This window comes from Spodoptera frugiperda, chromosome 13 (assembly GCF_023101765.2).
Source record: "Spodoptera frugiperda isolate SF20-4 chromosome 13, AGI-APGP_CSIRO_Sfru_2.0, whole genome shotgun sequence".
NCBI lineage: Eukaryota > Metazoa > Arthropoda > Insecta > Lepidoptera > Noctuidae > Spodoptera > Spodoptera frugiperda.
This window is the reverse complement of record NC_064224.1, coordinates 8,120,717-8,142,450: the sequence shown is the minus strand read 5'-3', so window position 1 is coordinate 8,142,450 and position 21,734 is coordinate 8,120,717. Positions and strand designations below refer to the sequence as shown.

The window sequence follows — 21,734 nt, the reverse complement described above, 5'->3', positions numbered from 1 at the left end:
ATTTTCGATAGATAGATTTAAATAATCTTTATTACAAAAATTAAAACGAATGCAAAAAAGAAATATTAATAAGTATATGGATACAAAGGTGGTCTTATTACTGACTGTAATTTCTTTGGGTGCACATATTGTAAAGTAATATTTTGTAAAGTACTATTTTCCCGAAAATGACATCCAAACAATAGTGCCAACTTAAAGAAGAAAAAAAACAAAAGACAACCAAACTACAACCAGTTGAGTTTTGAGAAACAAGCCCCATTTGTCGTCAGCCCCACTTGGAAACTTAAGCTGCAATCTAAAAAGAAAGGCGCTCTAATTGTGTACAATTAGTTTTGTAGTAATGATATAAGGTAGCGGGCACGTTACGCATCGATGCGCGAGAGACACCGTGAGAAACAGAATACAGAATACTTTGATGTCAGGTTTGAAACTTAAGTTGTATGGATTAAATTTTTTAAGTGGTATTTTTTAATTTATTACTTTTTAATCGTTTTTTTACTCAATAGTATTAAAAAATCTCTAAGTATAACTGGTAGAATAGACAGTGAATAGTTTTCGTATATCAAAGTTTATTTATTATGTTTTTGTGTTGTTTGTGTTGTTTATGTTTACCTATAAATTTTAGCTTTAAAGAAATTACATTATTAGATCTCACTAGCGACTCGCCCCAGCTTTGTATAGGTGCAATGGTGATATATTAGACATGTATTATACATATAAACCATCCTCTTGAATCACTCTATCTATTAAAAAAATCGCTACAAAATCTGTTGCGGAGTTTTAAAGATTTAAGCATACAAAGGGACAGAAAAAGCGACTTTGTTTATACTATGTAGTGAAGTCGAATTGAAATGGACAGAAAAACAATGTATGGGCTTGACAACTTATGTCAAGGCTTATGCTATTCCATAATAGACTATTTATTCACTTCGGTTCCTGGGAAGAAACGCCAAACAAACTCAACAATTATTTTTTAATGGAAAATGAAGCTTTATTTATTTAACAAAAAGTGATCACGCCATGCCTCGTCTTGTGAGGTACAATAGTTTTTGCTATTTCAAATGAAAGATAAGAATCTATGAAGTGATATGTGGTTTTTCTATTTCAGTTTTGTTTAAAGAAAAGAGGTTTTACTTATATTAATGCCAGCCATTATTTTTATAGATCTTTCTTTTTATTTTTACTGAATTCTCTACGTTTTATTAGAAAAATAAAATACATTAACTTCTTTGCTATTTATTTTTAATACTTTTTTCTTTATATGTAGAAATCCTAAGTATTCTTCGCATTTTATGTGAAGAACTTCGGTACTCCATACCTATCTCGCTTCGATCACTCCATTAATTATTCTAATCGCATAATTTTCTTACAAAACGTTGAAAAAACATGCATTTGTTAGCTGCAAGCGGGTCCATTGACGCGTAACATTATTACGTTGGCACCCCTGCACCTACTTAGTTAAATGTCATGTGATGCGATTATCAGTAATTGTATTTAATTTTCATTCGGAAACGATGGCACCTGCTTAGAAAATATCTATAGTATTCTAATGGGAGAACTTGACTATAAAGGAGTTTTGTAAAAAAAGAAGGAAGTACTTTGGACACACATGTCATGCTGATCCCTTTGCTTATGTCACAAAACCTGTCTCAAAGGTGTCAAAACAAGTGACAGTTGCCTTAAGTAATAGTAGAAAATGTTGTGTAGAATTTCGAAAATATGAAAGACACCTAGACAACTAAATGATAAATAAAGGAAGTATAGATGGACAATGTGAAAGGTGACAAAATAGAAGAGAATGGGAGAAGATGATGACATGAAAAAGACAAATAAAAGAGAAACCGAAAAAGAAATACAATTCTCCATAGCTCTCATCTAGGACATTAACCAAGATATCATCATCAACAGCCTATATGTGGCAACTGCTGACCAAAGACTTGCCACTGCTCACACACGGAGAAGGTTTGAGCATTAATCACCACGCTTGTCAAATGCGGGTTGTCGATTTCAAAGATATTATTAGAAATTATAAGCCCAGGATCGCTCACGACGTTTGTCAGTGGTGTCTAAATAATGTTAGCCTATTTTTATTCTTTTAAATAAATTAGAAAACAGCATACAAACAAACAAACAAAAACTATATAAAAAAAAAACAAAATATCAACAATCGACCGTGTCACAACAATACACGCCCGAGTATTAATGTCGGTTGGTTTTCAATCAATCTCATGGTAGTTATAAATGGTGTAATGGCGAGTAATAACATAGGTTACATTAGCTCTAATCTCTGTATGATTAATACTTTAAACAGTAGCCGTTGAAACACCATGGAGGCTACGAACTATAATTACTGACTAATGCTTTGTAAACCGAACGTTTTGTAGTGTATCGATGAATTTTTGAGTGATTCTACGTATCGAAAGTTCTGGAACAAAATGGAGATTGGAGCTAAAAGATGTTTTAGATCTTTTAACGGAGAGTTTGATGATTTCATTCTTCTATAATTGATAAAAATTCAGTAATGGTATTTTAGCTCATCATATACAAGCCTTAGTGTAAAATCTTACACAACATTGTCACCCAAATCAACAATAGCAACAATTCAATTCGAAACCATCAAGCGCTACTCAACATGTTCAAAAGAGTTTCCACTTTTTTAAGGGGGGAAAATCATCCAATGACTTCTCCCACCTTGGGTGAGACAAGAGGGAGTGTCAGACTCTTACTGACTAAAAACCACCCTGTTCCTACTCCTGATTTTCAAGCCGGAGCCCCGGTAACCCACTAGGCAGACCGTAGCTCCTGAAAAGAGTTCCCATTTAGAATCATTCGTATTAAGAGGCATACCTATTCAACCTGTAAACAGAAGTTTCTAGAATAAAAGAATAATGAATGTAAGCATTAAATTGTGGTACATCATAAACCATGGTGGAAGTCGTAAAAATAGTCTGGAGGTCTGTAGGAAGTAAGTAAGAACGCGTGGGGTCTAACAACACCTTGTTATCAATGGACTTTATTGTCAATTTGAACTGTGATATGATTTGTTGGGTTGCTCTAGTCGTGCTATTGGGTATTTCCAGGTTAAGTAGTGTCTTAGTTTAGAAATTTTACTTATTATCGTTTGCCTCCGTTGAATTAGGTGATCTCTGTTGAACAGATCAATCTTTGTGGCATGCTAGTGTAGAAGCTTATATCCAGTAATGGATAAAGACGATCTGATGACGCTTATAATGGACCTCTGGTCAAAACTTCTAAACGAATTTAATGAAGAAATTAGGTGTTACATTATGGTTGTAAAAATTGTGGATGATTTCCATTCAATGGGAAATTTCTATTTGTATTTTCAACTAGTACTTCAAACCAATACTTCGGCTTAAAAAATATAATAACATCAGTCATACGTAAATATCTATAATCATTCAAAACTACACAACTAACCATAGAACCCGTTAGCTGCGCACACGCCGTAACCTTCCACAAAAAATATCGAAACAGTTTCTATCGATAGTATCGATACAAACAGTTTTATCGATATAATTTATTCGTTCCACGTTCAGGGCGGCTCTAGTTGGAAACTTCGAAGCTAATTGGAGTAATAGGTACATTTGTAATTTTTGTATCTTTTCTTTTGATCGCTGTATTTATTGGCTATGTATGTGTTTTATATCTAGTTTATTTCAAGTTGGAAATAGTTCTTTTTGTACGATGACAATATTACAAATTGTGTTGAATTTATGCTTATTGGTATTGACGTTTCGATGTGTCATTTGTGACAGGTGACAGCTAGATATTAGGGTTGGGAAAAATGTATTTGTTGTTACAATTTTTTCTCATTTTGTTGTTTTATAGACTTAGGTACCTTTTTCAAATATGTTTTGAATACTAACTATTTGGGTATGTGTAAAATTAGGTTAGATACCTTTTTTGATGACGGGGGGAAACCTTCAAAAGGCGTCTAGCTTTTTGGAGAGAAAGACTAGGGAGTATGTGATTTTTACCTCACTAAAACCACCTCGGTGGCCACTCCTAGCACTTGTAAGGAGCACTGAGTCTTTTAATAGACCTGCTCCGGAGCCCCCATGGTGCAACGCCTGTTACGGCACATCCCTAGAGAGACACGTATCTAATTTTGCACCTTTGAGAAATAGAGTTGACTTTTTCAAAATGCTTATTGATTAGTTCTATCTATATTTTATGCCTTGTCATAAAAATAGTAATTTATATAAATTCTATCATTTTAATTATAATACATGTTAATTTAATGCATCAATTTATAATAAGTAGTATATGTTAAAAAGTTTAACTATTTAAAGTTATACTAAAATATTAAATACGAATGATTAAATATTCATTAAAAAACTAATCAGACCTAAAAGGTGGTTTTAATGACTAGAAATATAGGTACTTTGACTATTTTAATTAAACATTTTAATTAACACTATATTTGCATTATAATACATTTATTTGTTTGAATTTGTTTCCTTGTTTTTTGAAATAGTAAATATTGCATTTTGTAAATTCATTTTAATGACTTCTAGGTAAAACGATTAACATGCGTCAACATAACATATTGACATATTGTTTTGAAAACTTACTTCGAACGGTTTTAATATATTGAAAAAGGAAAATTATACTTATAATTGTTTAGTGTAAAGTCCCAAGTTTTTATTAAAATATGTCATTTGATTTTTTTCATGCGAAATTTAAATGAGTAAAATACAAATTAATTTAAACATGAATTAATGTTTTAGCAACATTACTTTAGAATACCTAATATGCTTTATTGTTCAACATTATTTAAAATTTCAATAAATATAAAAATTGCTATCCTCTACACAACTAATCTCACTTATGTGTACCTACCCATCTTAGAACACGGCGTATGGCCAACTTCCTTATAAGATTCCCTCATAAATTAGATTCAACTAAAAGGATGGACAAAAACATACCCTCCAGCCATTATTATGCCCATCTGCCGACCAATAGGTGACCGGCAAAAACAAATTATAATTTAAAAAACATTGTGGGCCTTTTTCCAACAAACGCTGACCTTAAATGGAACCCATTCGATGAGAGATGTATTAAAAATTGAAATAACAACTTGCGTGCAACGACCGCGCAATAGATAACTGGGAAAATGTTACAAAACCCCCATCTAGGGAATTGCAAATGAGATCTTAATACTATAAATTTAAAGAACTATTTCGAATAAACATTAGCGTAGCAGATGTTGTTCGAAATGAAGATTAGGGGAACTAAGGCATAAAAAGCGGTCAGCCAATCGCGTCCCGCGTATATCGGCCGTCTCGCTTGCACAGTGGTCGCACCGTTCTTTCTAATGCTCATATTTTTTGCCATCTTATTCTAATTCCTCATTCAAATAGCCTGCGTTCGATTCCAGGGGTCTATAACCTTTTTATGTCATAGAGTTTTTTTTTATTTTTATAATTCTGTTTCTTCATTGGCTGTCATGTATTTCGGTTGTTTTCATTGGTCAAGGCGATAAAGTTAGTAATTTTTTTAACAATTATAATTGTTATCATAGGCTATGATCGATGGGTTTTATTTTTTACCATGTGTACGCGTGGTTGCGTGTTACACAACTGTGATGGTATATAGATAAACAATGTTTCATGGTAATAAAGTTTTTTTATGGTGTTTTTTTCGCAAATTCTCGTTGCGTTTCATTAATTCGCGTGAATATTAAATGGCGACATAGGTCCGACAATTGAAGTATGAGGTAAGGAGCTGTTACCTCATGCTTGGTAGTATTAAGTTTATTTTTTGTTCAGTAATTGATATAGTCAAGTAGTCACGTATAAGGGACCTTATTTACAGTTTCTAGCATGCCATTATATAATCAGTGTTATAGAAGTATACAAACATAAACATGAAAGGGTAAATTTAAAGTATTTTCGGGAATTAAAACACTATTATTTTATGAGACAATTACCTGCCATAAAAATGTGTTAAGTTTATCTAAATGGTGGATCGGAAATTGTCTAAAAACATGCAAGGTTTTTGCTTTAAAAACATAACTATTAATTTTAAAATAAATGGTTATATCCTTCCCATTCATAGGTACAAAAAGAATTTATTACATATTTATTTAATTGATTTAAAAATGATGCTATGAAAACTTACGTCATTAATAATTGTGTTGTTAACAAACATTTTTGAACCACTGTGCAATAAACTGATATTTTAATACAAACTGTATAAGCTACCAGTTATTACCGAGATAATATATACCGAGATAATAAAATATATATATATTACCGAAAGACTAATGGCTGAATAGACTAGACAAAGTATTGACACTGACATTCGACAGAATATGTCAAAACTTATGTCAAACCCATTCATTGAGTTTTCTATTCACTCATTGAAGTATCATTTAAATGTCATTTGTCGATTAGTCCTACCATAAGATTGTAACTTCGATTAATTCCCTATTTTTTTTTACATTTACCACCGTCCTCAGAGTCATTTAATAGTTACTTAACCCAGTCCTTAGCAATAGGGAGGGATGATGACGGGTTACGAAAATTAAACATCTAATTAGTCCGTCAGTTAGAGTTAGTTGGTTTTGATACAAATTCGTTACTAAGGAATAGTTTAAGTAATCATTAAATGTCTCTGAGTGCGATAGTTGCTGATATTAAATTCTTTGATCCTCTAAGCATACCACGTGGAACAAAAAACCCATACCGACATTTAAAAAACAAAACCATCAACAGCTAATAATAAGGACCTAAAGCCTTTTTATAAACCCTATACTCAACCTCAGCAATAATCTAGATAAAGTATTAAAATCAAGTACTGCAGCCTGAGTACTAGCTTACATCCGGCCAACAATTGTCTTGCACGGGCACAGAACCTGTTTCCTTTTGGCATATGTCTTGCGAGCCTTTTTATTTTTTGCGTTCATTAAACTATGGGTACATTTGCATCGAGAATCTTCTATTACTTGTACGACGAAGAAATTGAAAGTCATTGGGAGGTTGTATGTTCAGTTTTGACTGATATTATTATGGTGATGAGATGGATTAAGGAATGTGAGATTTGTTTTTTTATGGTATAAACCGGCAATTGAGCAGACGGATCACCTATGGTAAGCAATCATTCAGTAATTTGTGTAAGTGTGAACCCTTAAATTCCTAACCCCCAAAAAACTAGCAACGCACTTTTAATTGTAACGCCTGTAGTGTTTCAGGTGTCCATGGGCGACGGCGATTGCTTACCATTAGGTGATCCGTATGCTCGTTTACCGGCTTATACCATAAAAAAATTATTTACTTTTAAAATAATTTAAATACATATTGGCCATGTTTCCACAAAATTATTACATTATTAGGTTTTAAAAATATAATAAATACTTAGTATAAACTTGTTAAAAACATCTTTAATACAGACTCAATAATCATGGTTAGGTATTACATTTAATCTCAGGCTATTTATTATAAGTAAATAAAAATTAAGATTGCTAGCTATAAAACACAGAATAGTATTCAATTCTTCTCCTTGGGTAAAATCAAGGCAAGAAAATTAATAATCTAATAATTAATTGTATGCAAAATAGATATTAATTTATAGTCTAAAGGCTGTCTAAATGACAGTTTCATAAACCTTAGTCTATTTGTCATTGAGATAAGAAATATAGTATTATAATATCTGTCAAGGTGACAAAACAAAGCTAGAATTTTTCATATTTATTTGAACTAAATTAACGACGCTTCTGGCTGGAGGCTCTTAAGCAAGCTTATGGTTCAATAGTATATTTTGCTAATGTCAAACATGTGACAGTTGAACTAATTGAGTAGTTTTCTCAGTAAAAAATAAATTATTTCCACTTTTCATTACAATAGGATATTAAAAAACAATCACACTTTCATTCACGGATTTGATGATCTACTTAATTTTCGACTTTTTATAGCTAATTTTCTGAAAATAAGTGTGCTATTTGACGTAAAAATCTTATGACGTCATAAGTGTGTATTTCATACAAAATTCATAGAAAATATCGTTTTTGACGTTTCGATAAAAGTATTGAATTTGACTAGTAGGAAAGTAGCCTATTGGACTCATATGAGCAACGTATCTCAAGCGCCATCTCGTATGCGCAAGATTGAAGATCATCATTGATATAAAATAGCAATATCATCGCAAATATTCACAAATCCTCATACATATTTATTTACAAAGATTTTTCAAGGGCAACATGTCGACGTAAATACTTCGATTAACTTTTTGTTGTTTGCGCGAGCATGTCATGTCTTGTGAATGCGAATATCTACTATAAACATCAAGACGTATCCTTATAAGGCAACGACTTGAAGCCATAATGATGCTAGAAAAAAATCATGAAACTAATGCACCAAGACCGGAGAAGGACATTGTTTAATAATGATAATTAAAAGCGAATAATATGTGCAATTCCACGCGCATATTCGCGTTCTGCCGAACAAGGACATCGGCTGTTTCCGCGTTGAATCACTTACCGTATGGTCTATGTTACAAACTGACTTTTTACCTAAAGTTTACAAGATAATAAAATGATATAACTTCCGTCATACTGGCTTATAAATCTTGCTAATTGCCTACATCTGGTTAGCAAAGGCCTTAAAGCTTGAATATTGTTTTTTTCTTACACGTGTCAAGAAGCTCCTTGATAATTAATAAAAAATAATATAATAAAAATTACTTTTATAACTCAAAAAAACTTTGCTTAATCAAAGTCTAGAACCGAGCGTACTCAATATGCCATCCCAGGTGGAGCCCAATAGGGCTGGTGCCTGATCTGGAGCTGCGGACTACCTAGCAGGTTTACCGGGGCTCCAGCTCGAAAAGCAGGAGTAGGAACGGGTTGTTTTTTAGTCAGTAAGAGTCTGACACTGCCTCTCGCATCGTCCAAGGCGAGAGAAGCCATTGAATGATTATCCCCCTGAAAAAAAGGTTATACAATGTAAAACTCACAGATTCTAATATGTCTTCATCACACTTGGATTCCATTTTATTCTTTGTAAGTCCCAGCGGATGATATATCATAATAAAGTACCGTTATTATAGTTTCAACTACCTTTGTTTCCTCACAATATCATTCAGAAATTTCCTAACGAATCATTGTTCGATCAAACTGACTCATTCTAACAATGTTTACCATTTTTACATCTAAACTTATATGAGATTGTTTTGGTAACCTTCACCCAGATTCTGATGTCTACGAAACTGTATGATTCACATCCTTTTGGCAAGCGATGGCTTTATAAGTGCGATGAGTGATTTGGTCTGATTTTGGAGTGTGATGACTAAGATTTCTTTTTTTGTGTTTCGTTTCTAGTAACAAAGGAACTAATGTGTCACCAAAAAGGTTTACTGTTAATGATAGATATGGGTAGATGAATGAAAATGATGGTGTGTAACGCTTGCCTCTTTGTACAAAGTTGGATTGTGATATTATTGTTCAATTCAATTTTTATATAATAATATAAGCAATTAAGGCTGCCACAACTACATTATATTCCTTGCCGACTACTTTCATATTCGTTTCTTACATATTTTAATCATATTAAGCTTACAATCGTTCCGCTACTTTAAATTTAGTTGTAACTGGAAGATTATTTGACGTATCTTTCATACAATAGGTTTATGATGGCCACCGGGAATATATTTTAGTGAAGTAAAAATCCCACACTCCCTAGTTTTTTCCTCAAAAACCTAGACGCCTTCTGAAGGTTTCCCCAGTCAACAAAAGAAAAAGGTCTCAGTTATGTAAACAGAAGCATATACAGAAGTATCGGGAACCAATTCTTTTATAAATTTTAGGCCCATCAGTTGACACAAGAATCGCTAAAACTCCCCGCTACCTCTTACATCTCGCGCCAACATTAAAACACGCATACACAAATGCATTCTGACTCACTGCGACCTTGAGATAGAGCTGTCCAATCGCAGTTTTAGCCTATCCACAGTCAACACACGTTTCATCCTTTGTCTATGCGCCTCTATCATACTGCCCATCCCTTGAACAACATTTTTAAAAGTACCTACGACCTACGTAATTGAAATTATTTAGTTATTTCTATATGACTTGTTTATAGGCTTCTGTGTTAAGTTGTCATTTGTTTTATTCTGTTGTTTTATAGTTAAACTGGTTTAGTGTTGGTTTTAGGTACCTATTTATTTTAAATACACGATTTTCTGTAATTATTAGGTTTAGTTTTATGCATCATTTCTGTTAGGTACCTAGTGAATTTTGAGATTGCTATACCTAGTACCTAAGTACTTGGTAAGATTCTGAACTCTGTGCCGCTACTGATATTTTCACAATCTAATATTAACTGTAAGCTTTTATACCCTACGAATAAACCGAACCTAGAATCTCCTCTTTATTAGTAATTTGACAAACTACAATGTGTATTTAAACAAAACAATACAAACTAAAAAAACTACTAAATTACGATTACCTATAGTTAAGACAAACGATACATAGAATTCTAAATAAATCTAATATATCAGCTTTCCACCTCCGAAACATCTTTCTCGATTTTTACCAAATTCTATATGCGTATTCAGTAGGTCTGAGAATCCGCTACTATCTATTTTCTACAAATAATGTATAAGGCAAAATAACGTTTGCTGGGTCAGCTAGTAGCTATACAAATCATTCTTTCTGTCTGTCTGTCAGTAAATAATCAACTAGATGACTAGACGGACTTGTAAGTCCGTGTCAAAAGTGCAGGTTCCCACGGGAACATCAAAATCTGCTAACACTAGTCAATGAGCGTGGGTCGGGTTGCAAGAGAATTTTGTAAAAAATAGCTTCACCGTTTGATTTGTTATTCAATGTGCAATGTGCATAGCTTTGTTTCTGTTTGTGTTTGTGTGGAGTACTTTGATGATGATTTAAACTATGAATGATGGTGATGGTGGTGATTTTGCAGCGTCATTCGCTTTTTTTATTTTCGTTAACACTTTTTTTAAAGTATCTTATAATTATATTGTTGGCCTAATCCCGAATGGCATTGTATACCAGTCCACCGATCGGTGATGCAGAGAAGTGTATTTTATTTAATTTGATAGGTTTAAAAAATGTTAATAAATATTTCATAGGCGACAATTTTACGTAATAAAAAAAATAGTTAATCTCTTGGCAATATTTTAACTTTATTTTAAATTTTGATAAGCATTACAGTTAAAATAAATTTATACAATTGGCAACACAACTAATATTGTTTAACATCACATCAACAGCCTATAAGTAACCACTGCTGACCAAAGGCCTCTTCTCGAACAGAAAAGGTTTGAGCATTAATCACTATGCTTGCTCAATGCCGGCTAGCGATTTCAAACTTATAATTAGAAATTGATCAAAATTCTCTCTCCTCTATCTCTATATGCTCCTCTGTGATCAAAAACATACTCTCCAATCACAAAAAAAAAACACCATTAACTACAAAAATACCGCCATAAGAGAAACACCAAATCGCACCACAATCAGACACCCCCCATACACAGGAGATCACGGTCCGAAGATAGTTCTTACTTTCAAAACACATTACCCACTACGAATTACTTGGAAGCAAGTCTAATATGTAATTATTTTTTTATTATTCCACGCTATAAGAGTCTGTAGCGTCCATTAATTATAATATTAACCTGTGCAGGTTCTACTTCAGTTAACTTTAGTCACTTTGGTTAAAAAATCTCATGAGCAAATCATTTGTACCGGTATTCGAACAAAACTTCAGTTTTTTTTTTGAAAGCAACGGTAATGAGGTGGAAAAATTGTTTTACTTTGTTTTGTTTTAATGTTAGATTGTATTTAATGAGAGGTTTATGTGTTGTGTCTTTGAAATAATTTACTTTTACAGCCATACTTAGAGATATTTAATAATTACTTAGGTAAACTATTTATTAGTAAAGAACGTATTTTTTTATTTCTTACGGATACGAATACCTTCGAAGGTATATTGATTTGAAATATCGCGTAATCTAGGTACATTTTATACGTAGAAATGACGTATTTGCTCTCACTTCTGAATTTTGATTCCTTTTATCTAAGTATTGTTATCTAATGTGACAAAATAAAATAAATACGTATCTATCTAATATTTGTTCATTATCTTATTGACGGACTAAATAGAATTTTAACTTTCATACCTCGTCACCATCCCTATAGCTAAGGACTGGGTTAAGTAACCACTAAATGACTCTGAGTACAGCAGTTAATGTCAATATTTTCTATTAATTCAGACGTTACATAATAATCGTTATCATGTTCAATTACTTACCAAAAATATAACAAAACAAAATCACCATATATATTTTTAATAAAAAAAAAACACAACAACAGATCATAAAAATTTAAAACAAAACGAAAAAAAAAGTAAACGTTCTTAATTCAAAAACAATAACAGTTACGAAAAGGTTGATGGCCCCGAACGGATGTAATAGACAATGAACACTTCTTATAGTCTATGCTAATTCGCGCCATTTTATGATTGCAATTCAAATGATGACGCGTATTTTTTTTTTACAATAAACTTTTACGCTACTGCGTAATGCGTTACGGAAAAGTTACGGTTTATGCTAACTATACTATGTTACTATGGCGTTTTGTATTTAGTTTACATTGCTATGAGTTATTATAGCCTTTGTGTAGTAATTTATGATTGATTTACAACGATGGCGTCGATTAAAAAAATGGTGGATATGAAAAGATGTTTGGGAATTTGGAACTTGTTTTTTTGGTAAAGATCAAAGAAACACAAATTACTGAACGGATTTTAATGAAATTTGGTAAAGAGACTGGGTTTGAGCTGATTTGGGTGATAGTAGAAGCTAGTACTTCCTAAAGTAGGTATTTAGCAATTTTAAAATATTCAGCTTTTGAATATCTAGACTGCAAGCTAAAGAAAAACATAGATATAAAATTGTAAACAGGCATGTGACGATTAAAACCAATCTTAATAATCCTTTCATCCTTCATCTATTCACAGATAATAAAAACCAACGACCACAGATCATACAACATAACATCCGCTCAAATTTCGATGCGCATACGCAAAAAAATGGCAACCAATTCCCATCTAGAGAAACTAATTCTACAAGTACAATCTTTAAACCCGTTTCTCAGAAAGATATAAGCACAACTGATCTTTTTACTATACATTTGCAAAAAACACTCTTATCACGATGTCTTAAGAGTTATTTTACTATAAAAGTTATGTAGTCATAGACTTGTTCATATAGTGTCATTTGCTATTGCTAATAACACTCTTAATACAATGTGTTAAGAGTTATTTTACTGTGAAACGAGGTAGTTATAGATGCAGTGGTTAAATCAACCCACTGCACTTGTTGTGTGAACTGGTTTCATTAAAATATTTATTTTAATTCAAATCTATAGATGTTTGATTATCTAGGTACGTAGTGAATATCTTAGAAATTTCTAGATTTTTCTAGAATGTCGGTCTAAGTATTTTATTTGTATTATCATTTAGGTTTTAATCAAGTCCTGCTACTGCTGAATATAGGTCTCTTCATGGTTTCCCGATCGTCTGGCTAAATGTAGCAGCTTCCAGCATGCTTTTTTTAGGAATCTTTTCCATCAGCCTGACAGTCACATAGTTTCACAGCTTAGCTATTACATCTAACGTAGCATAGCTACATAGCACAGCTCTAGTTACAGAATTACTTTATCGAAATTCTTATAGTTCAGTACAAGAATTCTCAGATGATAAGTATTATTAAATTATTTCTTAAATGTAAATGCGCATGCCTATTTAGGTAAATTGTACAAGGGACTTTAAATTTTGTATCACCTAATAATCTATACCTACATTCTTTGCAAATAAATTATTCTATTCTATTCTGGTGAAAAAACACCCTTAGGTACACCGTCCACCGACTAATTTCACTGAAATAATCTTCAACATCAGTCCATCAACCTCTGATTGTAGACCTCTATTCTGACGATCAATGTAAAAACTACAAGAATTTTGTACAAAAAGCTTAATTAATGAGCGAAAATTTTGTATTTCTCCATCGACAAAATCTCATAACAAAATCAACATACTACTCAAAGTACACAGGATCATAAAAAGCAGATAACTATATAAAATAAATTGACAATAAACTATTTAAATATACGATATACGAGCAGCGACCCGTCCAAACGATGTAATTACTCATATAACTATCGATCATACAATTATATGAAAAATATATTGAAATAATAATTCGGCCCTTGGCCGACGTTTCTAGATATCGACAGTTCGACACATTATTTTATAACTTTATATGAGTGTTGGGGCGTGGTCGCAGTGACAGCGGGGAAAAGGAAATTATGATTTTGATTAACATTTTTAGTACGGTAATTGATCTTTTAAAAAATAATATGACAGGAACACAGTTTTTTGTAAAGATATAGTCTAATTTTTTAAACGAACTAATAAATAAGTCTAACTTATTCAATTAAAACTTAATAGTCCATATTAATAAAACATTTTAGTACTTAGTTTATTAAATGAAATTGTTTAAGTGATTATAAAAGAAGGTTAAATGAAATTAAAACTCACATAATAAATAATCTACAACATTTAAAAGTCATAGCAACTATTACATGTATCCACTCTATAATAAATTATCGCTTCTATTTTATTATCAATTGCCATTTCTGGTCTTTTCTAACAAAGATGTTAATCAAATTCATCAAAAGTTAGTTTCCATCTACTTTTTTCAGGCTCCCTACGGAAAATAATTGATTTTAATAACCCGCGATGGTCAAGATATGTTTAAAAAAAGCGTTAGTTAGATGCCAGGCTTGTTAACTCGTCAGATAGGCATCTACCTGTGACAGCTTGATAGTTAGATTCATGATACGAGGTCTCTGATAATTAAGGTATATAGTTTTCTTTTATTATTTCAAGAAAAGTTTAATACCTAATGGATTTTTATTGCGGGCAAGCGTAAATTGAATCATCAACCCGTGGAATGATAAGTCAATCTAAATCACTAGTTAGCAATGTTTAAATTCGTGCTTATTATAAATTTTATATAACACTAGCAAACCCAGCGAACTCCGTTTCGCCACCAATGATTTTCCCTGTTTTTCTGCTTTTCTCTTGATTTTTTCCTGAATGTTTTTTTTTGCTATAAACCTCACGGAGCCCGAAACCTTTCCAACGAATGCAAAACCGTGGAAATCGGTTCGTGTTTTCTGGAGTTATAACGCCAGTATTTTTATATTATAGAATAACAAATGTCAATAATTTAGAAACTCATGTATCCGCTACATCGTCCTTACATCCGTTATCCGCTGTCACTGCAGCCACACCCCATTTGTTCAGTGGTGCCACAAGACCGCTTATCGTCAGCAATAAATATGCACAATAATTAATATTCGATAATTATTTACTAGAGACGAAAACACTGCTATAAATCGCACTCACAGTTCGACGACATTTTGGTCGCGCGAAAGTTTTATTGGCTAGAAAAGTCGCATGACTGGTTAAATTTCAATACCGTTGTGCACTTTCGAGTTAATAAAGTATGTTAACGATCGCCGGTTCTTATAGATTTTAGGTCAAAATGATTTGTGGTTTTGATTTTTAGATATTGGATGGTTACCGTTCATTTTATTTGGTTTGAGAGAGAATTTAGAAGGTTAGTTTGTATAAGTCAATATTTTTGTACATTCTGTTGTACAAAAGTAACTATTATGCGTATGATTCTCTTGTTATACATATAATGTTAACTTTATATACTTTCTTGGCACAATACGCATTATGAGCAATTGTAAGGTTTACCTTTTGTCAAACCATTATTATAAAAACTTTAAGACAAACACGTCACTAGAAATTAACACAAACATTCATTTAAACTTCCAAACAAACTAATAACATAAACAAATCTGTCTTTCCAGGTCTAGAACGGGTGGCGGAGGAGTTGATGGGTCGAAGAAAATGGAAACTATATCAGGACGCGTTAATACCAAAACGAGGGGAGGCAGAATTATCGAGCGACGAGGAATCGGTCCAGACAGACCCTCCACCTGCCTTGAAGATCAAGACCATAGAACAGATCAACGAGGACGAAACAAAGGAAGAAAGAGTGGAAGAAAAGGTGGCTCGAAGGCCAGAAACTATTCTAGAGTCATTGATCAAGCGGCCTGCCACCCAACCGAAGCTGGAAGTAGCCGAGGAACCAGCAGATTGGAAGCCGCAGGACAAATGCTACTTCTGTACGGATGGTGAGCCGGGAGGAGGCGAGAACAGGCCAACCGGCGCTATGGTGAGTTTGCTTTTTGATCTTAATGTAATTGGAGTAGAAATTATAGTTTTGTTTTACAAGAAGGCGCTGGTTTAATGGGCTACATGCTTAAATTGTTAAAAGAGACTGATATTAGAATTTCAGGATATTTTTCTTCATTGTAGGAGACATAAAAAAATAAAATAAATAAATTTATATCTTTTTATACACAATACTTTCCATCGATTAGAATCGAATCGGTATTCATCTAAACGTTAGATAAATTTGACAGGTAAATTAACTTGTATGTTTACTTAACTCAAAAAGAAATGTCAATTGTTCGTATTATAGTAATAAAAACACCTATTATATCTAAGACCAGTAACACACTAACCAATAACACAATTTCTGACAATGACCCACAAATTTCAATCACCCATAAACCCAGTACTCACTACACTGTCTTCCAATTTGATTACCCAGAATCCTAGATTGGGGATGCTTGGAAGCTCAGGTGTGTCCATAACCTGAGCTACATTATGAGAGACAGATATAGTGCAGTAACATAAACTGGTGGAATAGATTGAACAAGACTGTTCGCCAGATGTTCTGCTAATAGCTGTAGCTGTAGTTACGGCTACACGTGTTACGTTGTGTGATGGTGTGAAATTCTGTGGTTGTAGTGTTATGTGTAGGTCTTTTTAAATATTTACTGTAAGGTTTTTTCCTGATTTAGTTAGATCTTTGTCTGTAACATCATTGCTGGAATTTATAATGTAGGTTTCAATTTGTAGCTAGCTTCCCTGCTGTGGTTCTGATTTATGATATACGACAACGACTATACCATTCCAAAACGTAAATTGTCACTTTGTTATGGATTTTTGAGCTAAATATTGTGTCTTAGCAATTATTTATTCTCCATTTTATAACCCGGAATTATTGTCAATTTATAATCGTCTGAAATTACACAGATACGTGTCAGTAGCCTCTACATTAACTAAATTCATCTAAGTCTCAAGCTTTAAGGTAATTTGACAATTCTATTTAATCTCTAGATAGCTTGATTGAAGCATATACAGAATATTCCACTCTCCAAAAACGCCTCTACACGACATATAATGAAGAAGAAACGGACTATTTGGGCTACCAAATAGTAGTAGTAATAGGGTAGCTACATACCTTTAACGAATTTGAAACACATGACTATCATCATCACTTCTGATGACATCATGGCTGCCTGCATAAGAATGTAGCTCGAATAGTGACTCAAAATGATGCGTCCGTGACCTTTAAACCTAGATCGAGTTAGTCATTGTAGTGCAATGGAATATTTTGAGGTACCTATTGATGATTGGTTACATCCTGTTAAAGAAACTAGGCAATAAATCTCGACTGCTTTGAATTGAAAATGATTCTTGATCTTTCTGAGATCTGTTATGATGAACGAAGTTGTGTTTGGCTGTAGGCTTGCCTTCTGTTACAAATAAGATGTTTTGAATATGACTGGTTATTATTTTTATGTTGATGTTGTATCTACTTATATTTTTGGGAATATAAGTGTAGTGCCATGCTTCGGAATGAATAGACCGTCTCGACCGAAGTGATACTATGGACTTGCAGAAAATCGACGTGAAAAAACGCTAGCGTTGTATTTCGTTTTGTGATTGAGGTTTCCGGAGGCCCAATTATCCCCTACCCAATATTCCCAATGTCCGACTCCCCAACAAGCATTAAATTCCTAATCCCCGAAAGGACGTAAACGCACTTATAACGCCTCTGGTGATTCGGGTGTCTATGGGCGGCGGCGATTGCTTACCATTAGGTGATTCCGTCTGCTCGTTTAATACCATAAAAACTAGTGGTACATATGGGTCATTTTGTCAATTCTCTGTATTATTTAGTTTTCTATTCTCTCGATAAACTAACACTAAAATACTTATTTGGCTGATATTACTGATACGATAATTAATATGCGTAGTATAAGATTATTCTCATTGATTTTAATTTTTCTGTTATTAATAGGCATAAAGTATTGTGCGTTAGTTCGTCACGTTTTGTGGTCTAAGGTCTAATCATGCAATTTGATGTCATAATGACTTCATGATGATGTAAAATTTTACTATGAACTTTACGTTTCAATTTTCGTAACTAAATGACATAATGCCGTACTCAGAGACATTTAATGATTACTTAAACTATTTCTTTGTAACGATTTTGTATCAAAAACAATTACTAAGAACTGGGTTGAGCACCTAAGCATTAAATGACACTGAGAAATGCAGCAACTTTAAAATTGGTTAATACCTGAATGATAAAAGCCCTTAAAATTTTGAACAGGAGTTTATTATGGTCTGTAATAACACATCGTTTATATTTTATTTCACGGGTGTGAAGCCGTTTGTAGATCCTAATAGTGAATAAAACTGAAATCTTTAGTAAAAACCTAAAATTTTTATTCATATCTATTTAAGTAGGTACTGACATTTTAAAAATAATAGGTAAAGAACTATAACATTTAGAACGCTTTGAAAGAAAGGTTTTTCTTTAAGTAGAAATAATGAAAAAGCTAGCACACAAACCATATGTTTTGGTCTAGAATTATCATAGCACAGTTATGTTCTAGTATTGTGAATCTATGGGAAACTCACAGGCAATCACAACGAAATTATTACTTTGGCGGCAAAAACACCACAGACTACATATAAGGAATGCTTTTTTTTAAAATTAAATCGTTCTTCTATCTGACATCAATCTTGTCTATGGATAGAATAATGTCAGTTGCATCAAATTTATGCGTTTTCGATTTGTTATTTATGTGTTTATGTGCAACATTAAATGTAACGCGTCGTTGGTTTAACAAAAATGGTGAAACATAGAAAAAAAGTATAATGTGATTAGGTTTTTGTATTGTTGTATCATTTGTAGATGTAGTGTTGAGAATTTCTGTTGTTGCCCTTTTTATTGTGGCGGGTAATGATTTTTTTTTATTTAGTTAATTGACTTATGTGGCTACATGATACATAACTTATGAAAGAAGTATATAAGATTCGTTGCAATTAGCGTTATATTGTCTCTACCTACCCCCATGGGAGACAGGCGTGAGGCTACAATATCATAAATCAATGATAATTCAATAATTAGTAATTAAATCAAGTGTTTTATATTATATTAAAAGCAAAGCAAAGCTTAAAAAAGGGACCCATACCGTTCCCTGCTTTTATAGGTCACAAATATTTTTAGGCATCTCCCAAACAACGTTAGACGCTATTTCCATTCACCATGTTTATTTAAATATAATACCAAATAAAACATTGATACCGTAACTACATACAATTTAATTAAGACCTAATGGCTACGCTCTTAATAACAACATCCCTCGCGATATTCTAATCATTGTCCATTCTTAATTACACTTTATTGTAAAACCTATAGATGGCAATAGCAATTATGTATTCTGTCTAAACCAAGCGAAGACACGACCAGCCTAACTAGACCCCAATCCCCCATACATCTATGACAATCCGGTACAAAATCTAACGCGAAACAAACGCAAAGGGACCATCTTACGTCGGCCGTGCAAACCATAGTTTCAATTTAGAAAACAATGGCTTATCCATTTTCTACGATTCAACGTCAAAGTAGAGTTGGTATTTTGATTAATACGCGCGAAAGAGATGGGGTGCGTGCCGCGAAAAATGCACTTTATTCTCGACCCTGTTCGAATGCATATAAGGTCGAGTTCCCCGCTCGTTGCAGTGCTGTTACTGAAATAGTGAATGTGTAGGCGTAGAGCATGAAAAGTAGGCAGTGTAAGAACAGAGCCGGGAGTGGAGTGGACATTGTCTCTTTGTGCTTTTTGAGTACACTTTTTTTTTAATCTGTTTTGTAACTACTTGTGCTAATTAATTTTGTTTTGCGTTTATTAAGTTGCGTGGAGCTGTGTGTGAATCTGTTTTAATTAAATTGTAAATTGGTGTTTTAATTGGAATCGAGTTGATTGTGTATCGAGTGAAATAAACAATGAAGTGTAATCAACGAAATTGTTGAATTTTGATTGAGTTTTAGTACTAGTTATTGATGAGGTTTTTAAATTGTGTTCGGAATGTGTTTAAAGGTAATTTTTAAGTTAAGTTTTATACGGAAATTTATAATAATAACCAGCTTGTATCGAACTAACTTCCTATTTTAATAAAATTGCCTTCAACGCTCAGTAACTATAACTAATAACAACAGCTTTCATAGAACGAGCACCTGTTCACATGAGCTATCACAATTAAGCACCAAACGAAAGAAATAAAAAAAAAATGTAAATTAATTCTACCATTTACGTGTTGTATAAAAATTATCGTAACCTGCAATTGTTTGGCTGTTAAAAACTATGAAGGTATTGAGTATAATTGCACAGGAAAAGTGGACGATGCATGAAATTAATGCACATCATACTATCGCTTTAGATTTTTCAAAATACACTCGTTGATAATTGTAACGTTGCGATGATCTACTTTTAATGATTCGTGTTTCATTTGAATTGTAAATTTTTGTTGTAATTGATTCATTTATAACTGTTTTTGCTAGTCAACATGTTTGTAGTTCACTTGCTACAATTTTTTATCGAACAGAAAAATAGAGGTTACAAAAAAACTTGCAAGCAACCCCTTTGCAAAAAAAAATGTAATGTGTAAGCGACTCCGCTGCTTTCGCAAGCCGATCGGTTAAACAGCATAGGCCGGACAGAAAAGCCTATAGGGGCGGTCCGCGGAGGGTGGAAACCTGGGAAATTTCACGTGCAAGACCCACCCCTCGGCGAAACACGTGCGGCCAAATAGCCTCGCAGAACGAACGCCTTTACTAATCATTGCCGCTCGCGGAAATAAAAAAAAAACATTTTGACGTTTTACGTCAATTTTTGACAAACGATTTTTGTTGTTTTGTTTTGTTTTTTTTTGTTCTCTCTCTACTCTCTGGCGGGCGCGTTCAGTTTAAGCGGCTGATGTTACTAAGTGTGCGTTTTGTACTAGTGTTTTTTATAGAGTGTGAAATGTAACATGTAACATGAAGCGATTTCATGGTTAGTTGGAGTTATTAGTTACAAACATGAAATATACTATGTTTAGATTGAATGCGTCAGTTGTTTTTTGAGCTTTTTTCTCTGGTGTTAAGATAAACTAAAATTGTTTGATTGGCTGCTATTATTAGTGGTATAGTGCATGTTCTAATTTAGTCATTAGCTGTACCTATTAGTACACGCCATATTTGTTTACGTTCGATTTTCTTTGCAATATTAGCCTCAGCAATTTTTTTAGGTTTTTTTTTCTTAGTATTCTGATATTGTTCACACTTTAGTTATCACATTTTTAATCTCTCCATTTTTTTATCTAGACACAGCAAATATTTTATACACCCTAGAATAAGAATAGTTTAGCATTAGTTCTTAGTCTTAAAAATTTTTTGAACCCAACTTAATTTTTTAACAATGATTC

At 33.0% G+C, this 21,734-nt stretch overlaps 1 protein-coding gene across 5 annotated transcripts in view; it reads left to right on the top strand.

The window, feature by feature from the left end:
- LOC118270242 (mushroom body large-type Kenyon cell-specific protein 1) overlaps positions 1-21,734 on the top strand; it is a 195,365-nt gene that overhangs the window by 134,981 nt on the left and 38,650 nt on the right. For all 5 annotated transcript variants that reach the window (XM_050697946.1, XM_050697947.1, XM_050697948.1 and 2 more), the window contains one exon: positions 15,929-16,296. In XM_050697946.1, coding sequence (XP_050553903.1) covers positions 15,929-16,296 — 368 coding nt within the window. The remainder of the gene's footprint in view (positions 1-15,928; positions 16,297-21,734) is intronic.